At 37.5% G+C, this 5,292-nt stretch overlaps 1 protein-coding gene across 1 annotated transcript in view; it reads left to right on the top strand.

Moving 5' to 3' along the window:
• Positions 1-5,292, top strand: part of ds (dachsous cadherin-related 1) — a 389,037-nt gene that overhangs the window by 78,672 nt on the left and 305,073 nt on the right. Inside the window, exon 3 of the mRNA XM_017630280.1 lies at positions 3,822-4,324. Coding sequence (XP_017485769.1) covers positions 3,822-4,324 — 503 coding nt within the window. The remainder of the gene's footprint in view (positions 1-3,821; positions 4,325-5,292) is intronic.

A 5,292-nucleotide genomic window follows, 5' to 3' on the forward strand; every position in this document is an offset into this window, starting at 1 on the left:
TTTTTTATTCAAACGGTCGTTTCGAAACACTTTATACTTAGGACACAAAATTTCGGAGTTGAACACATTCGGCTTGAGCCAGGTTTAAGTAAACACCAGTATTTCGAAGTCAAAATCATGGGACTGCAAGTGTAACCTTGATAGCTTTGTGTTCAAACCTCTCACATTTTGGTAGTAAATGCTGATGGTGAGGTTACTTATTAGTTTTTTGATGCCGAGGTGGAAGGCGGAAGTTGAGCCAAATTTTGCCCTTGCGGTCTAGATCTAAATTCAAATTCGCGAATGAAGGCACCGCTTGGCCAAAAAGATGGGCTCATTACTCTATCAAAGCAGTCTTCGGTTATGTCTTTTTTAAATGAAGAAATGCTTCTTTCATACCAGAATCTTAACATGCGTACATGCAACTCATTTTCTATCAGCCTGGAAGTTAAATACCCCTTCACATTATGGACAGTGGTATCATTTGAAAACCTAGATACAAAGACCGATTTTTTGGAAGGGACAACGATTAAATCCCTCGGGACGGGGTTAACGTAATCGGAAACGGTTTCAGATGTGGTAGGGGGTTGCGGTACAGCTGTCAAATTTTTGGAAGGAGCAACGATGGCTCCGAATGTGGTAGGGGGTTGAGATGTAGTTGTGGAGTTTTTGGAAGGAGCAAGACTACTTCCTTCGGAACGGTGTTGAGGCAATCGGAGATGGCTTCAGATGTGGTAGAGGGTTGAGATGAAGCTGTTGAACAGGAATTTAGTGAGACTCCAGTAGAAGAAGGACGTGGTTGGGGAGATTCAGTCCGCTGAGGAATCGGTGTGTTAAAACTTATGAGCTCTTTGTTCATAGCTGGAGTCAAAAGTGGGCGGTTCTGGGGAAGATCAAGGTCCACAGTGATGGGATTCAACACAATAATTTCCACGCCTCTCCTACGTCTTTTAAGACCTTTTCCAGGAGAAGGAGAGGAGGAAGTATCTAATAATTTAAATTCTTTGAATTCATCCTCATACTTCTTGAACTTCTCGTTGAGCAGTTTTAGCTCTTTGCTTATCTCCGAAAATCCATTTCTAGCGGTTCTAAATAGTTTACAGAGATCCACAACAGTTTTTTTACACTTTGGACATGACCAGCGAAGTCCATTGTCTCCAATAATCATATCCAGAACTCTCCCATTAATACCAGCAACACTTAAATGAGACAGTTCATCGCAAAGCCAGCACGCCACAAAACGGTCCGNGTCAACAGTTTTTTTACACTTTGGACATGACCAGCGAAGTCCATTATCTCCAATAATCATANGTTGAGCAGTTTTAGCTCTTTGCTTATCTCCGAAAATCCATTTCTAGCGGTTCTAAATAGTTTACAGAGATCCACAACAGTTTTTTTACACTTTGGACATGACCAGCGAAGTCCATTGTCTCCAATAATCATATCCAGAACTCTCCCATTAATACCAGCACACTTTAAATGAGACAGTTCATCGCAAAGCCAGCACGCCACAAAACGGTCCGAACCGGCTTTTACATTACATTTTTCGAATAGACAGGACATTTTCAGCGAATTTTATTAAAAAAGAATAAAAATAGCGAAATTAGGAATGTATTGTACGAAAACATTTCAAGCTCACAGTAATTGGCGGTTTAATAGCTAGTGGTCTTATTTAGTGAAGTTCAGTGGTTAGAAACCGTGCTGAACTTAACAATAAAACTTAAAAATAAATTAAACAATAATGCACCAAAGCAGGCAAATATGCACGAAGGCCGACAAAATAAAACTTTTCAATCAACGCACTTTATGACTAAATCAAGTCAATTTATTGGAATTTGGCTTCAGTAAACTTTTTACGGTGTGAATAACACAAATTAGAACTGCTTAGCACTTTGTAAACGAGTTAAACTTTGGAAATTCTTTCAAGCGAAAGTTTAAGTGACCGCACAGTACGAACGTTGCCAGATNAACTTTGGAAATTCTTTCAAGCGAAAGTTTAAGTGACCGCACAGTACGAACGTTGCCACTATGTGTATTTGGTGGGATTGATTAAATAACCTACCAATCAATCTTGGTTGTTTGGTACAAACACAGGGTTGCATATCTCATATTTAAATAGCCGATATTGGCCATTTAAGTGCAGATTAAATGTATGACCTGAAAATGAATAGTGGAAGTTAATCAACAATCTCTGCTTAAATAGGCCATCTGAAATTGGGCCTTAGTCTTCCACATAGCTCGGCAGAACGTAAATTTTTCGAGTTGAGCTTAATAAAGACAAAGCTGCGCAATAAGCTTGAGTTTAAAACCCTCAATAATATCATGCTCGCTAAAGAGTTGTGTACAGGCCGTACTTTTCATCTGTATGTTTGGAGAGAAAGTAGAATTTTTTAAATTTTAATTGACATTAAACCCGTTACGAACAACAATTCTTATTTATGGAGTTTTTCTTTCTCTGATTTTGATCCTTTAAAAAACTACTGTGTTTTATGTATGTACATACGTACATATATATGTATATGCAAATACATACATACATAGTATGTACATTAAAAAAAAAATCAAAATATGTAAATATACTTTATTCTTTTAAATAACTAAAATTGTTAGAAAATAGTAAAATTATTTGTTTCCCTACTACAAATTTCATTAAAAAGACCAATTTTGCCTTGTATTAAAAGTAAAGCTTGAATTTCTTGAGCATAAAGATCCCTTCATTATTTTTGTATTTTAGACAGCAAAAATAAAACAAAAAAACATGAAATGACAAATGTATATGTATTTTAGTTTAAGGATTTGCAGTATCAAATGTCCATTTTAAAATTATCTATAATAAATATTTAAATGTTTATGTTGAAAATTATTTTGGTGCTTTTTTTAATTTTGGTACACGTTTTGGTCCACAAAAATTTAGGTGAGTGGCAACCGTGACTGTGTGCATTGCTCAGCTGGCGCTCTTCGTATGTGAGACACACATGTGCTCAGAGAGCGATCAGCATTATTTAGGGGTGGCTCACAAGCATGAATATGTTCCGCTCTCAAACCAAATCGTGGTTGCCTCAACTAAGATTTGGTAACTATGACTTAACCATGTGTTGAAAGAAAGCTTATCTGTATTAGCAGAGCTTAACGACATCCTTTTATCAACCATACGTTAAGTTGAATGAAATTTGTAGAAATATGCTTCAAAAAAATATTTATTAGTATTTGCCAAACCTTTCCACTAAATTAACGATTTGGTACAACCTAGATGAATAATATAAGTTTTAATATATTTAGTTATAATTACCAACCCATGGTAATAGTTCCCATTCCTTGGTAACAGTTCCCAAATATTGTCAAAATTCGGGAACTAAATATCTTTAGTTGTCGAAACTAATCCTTTTTCTCAGTGAACAAAGAAAATTTAAAAAGTCTAAGCCTACTACAAACAAGAACTGCAATTTCATAACCAGCTCTTTCGCGAGCTGAATTTTTTTGTTTTGTTTTTGTTCTAAGGTACTGCCCAACTCTTATGTTTTATGGCGTGGGAATGTCAAATATGATGGTCTTGCAGCGAGTTTCGATTTTCTGAATTTGGTTTACTGACTAGATATATATTTAAGCCGAGTAAGAGCTCCAGAATGATAAGATGTTAATTGCTGATTTTCACATTTTAAAATTGTATGTAATAAAAAAATTAAACGCCACCTCAAAATTTTGCGCCCAAGATTAGGCGCCCAGGGTGACCGCCCCGCTCGTCCTGCCTAAAGCCGGCCCTGTACGTAACTACTTATCTCTCTTATTTTTCCGTAATTTTAATTTAACTTCCGTCTATGTTTTTATTTTCTCCATAATTTCAGGTGAGATCACCACCCGTGAATCGATCGATCGCGAGCTACGCGCCGTTTACGATCTAGTGGCGGAGGCTCGCGATCAAGGTACCCCCTACCGCAGTGTGCGTGTACCCGTCAAGGTGCACATAGCCGATGTCAACGACAATGCGCCGGTCATTGTTGATCCACAAGAGGATGTGGTCAGTGTACGCGAAGATCAGCCGCCTAGCAGTGAAGTGGTACGTATTCGTGCCGTCGATCGCGACAACGGGCAGAATGCTTCGATCACCTACTCGATACTGAGAGGCCGTGATTCAGACGGTTACGGGATGTTCAGCATTGATGCGGCTACGGGTGTAATTCACACACGAGTCGTTCTAGATCATGAGGATCGAAGTATTTATCGTTTGGCGGTGGCAGCCACGGACGGTGGCAATCCACCTAAGAAGTCGATACGTTTGTTGCGCGTTGAGGTGTTGGATTTAAATGACAATCGTCCAACGTTCACTAGCTCCAGTTTGGTGTTTCGGGTAAGTGAAAGAAATAAAAATAATATTAAAAGGAATTGTGCTGTTTCCAATGCCGAGTTCGCAAGAAATCTTTGGGGAGTTACTGGCGAAGTCTTTCTTATTGTTACTTCCGCCCCCAAATATTTTCATTTACTTGCAAATCGTAATGTATCCATGCTTGATGTTTACGTTACGGAGCCACGCCGCCAAGTGCGCGTTTTGAACACCCTAAGGGCCATGTATAGAACCCACAAAAAAAATTGAAGCGAATCGGCGACATGACATAATTTTTTTTACGAATGGCTCAGATATAGGGGTTTCCATACCAAAACGGACGGGATTCACACTTCATGTGTTTGATTTGTTTCAAATTTTTAGGATTGATGCATAAACATAAATAATAAATAAATTTGAAATTTGAGTTGGATTAATACATTTTTAAAAACTTTACAGCACAAAAACAAAAACAAATCGATTTAATAATTTTCCAAATATCTCGAGAACGGGGCGAGGAAAAAATGAAAAAAAATCACAAATACAGACATCAAAATTCTCTAGCAAAATGAATATTTTTAAATTGTCAATTTTTTTAATAATTTTATTGAGCTTTGTACCACGATTGTTTATTAGGAAAAATTGAAAAAGCAACAAAGTCTAAGCGGTAGAAGTTATAGCAGCTATTTCGGAGATCACCATATCTCTTCATCAGACTTCTTTTTTCTAGACTTCAGCAGGGATCGAACCTGCGAATTCGATGTTCAAAGTCAGAAGCGTTAACCACTGAGCTATGTACATCCCGTAAACTCTTGTTGCTAATTCATTTTCCTTATTCAACCAACTACTATCAAGTGCAGCTGATTTGCCGCTATTTAAACTCGACAGCGTGGTTGTTGTTGTCAATTCTATACATCCATTTGCTTATTTGCTTTTTTGTATAGTTTCAGGCAGGCTCTTCCTAAACTATGTATTTGTCAATGTTATTGTGGCTT

This window comes from Rhagoletis zephyria, unplaced genomic scaffold (genome assembly GCF_001687245.7).
Source record: "Rhagoletis zephyria isolate East Lansing unplaced genomic scaffold, Rhagoletis_zephyria_1.1 Rzeph_scaffold_00087, whole genome shotgun sequence".
NCBI lineage: Eukaryota > Metazoa > Arthropoda > Insecta > Diptera > Tephritidae > Rhagoletis > Rhagoletis zephyria.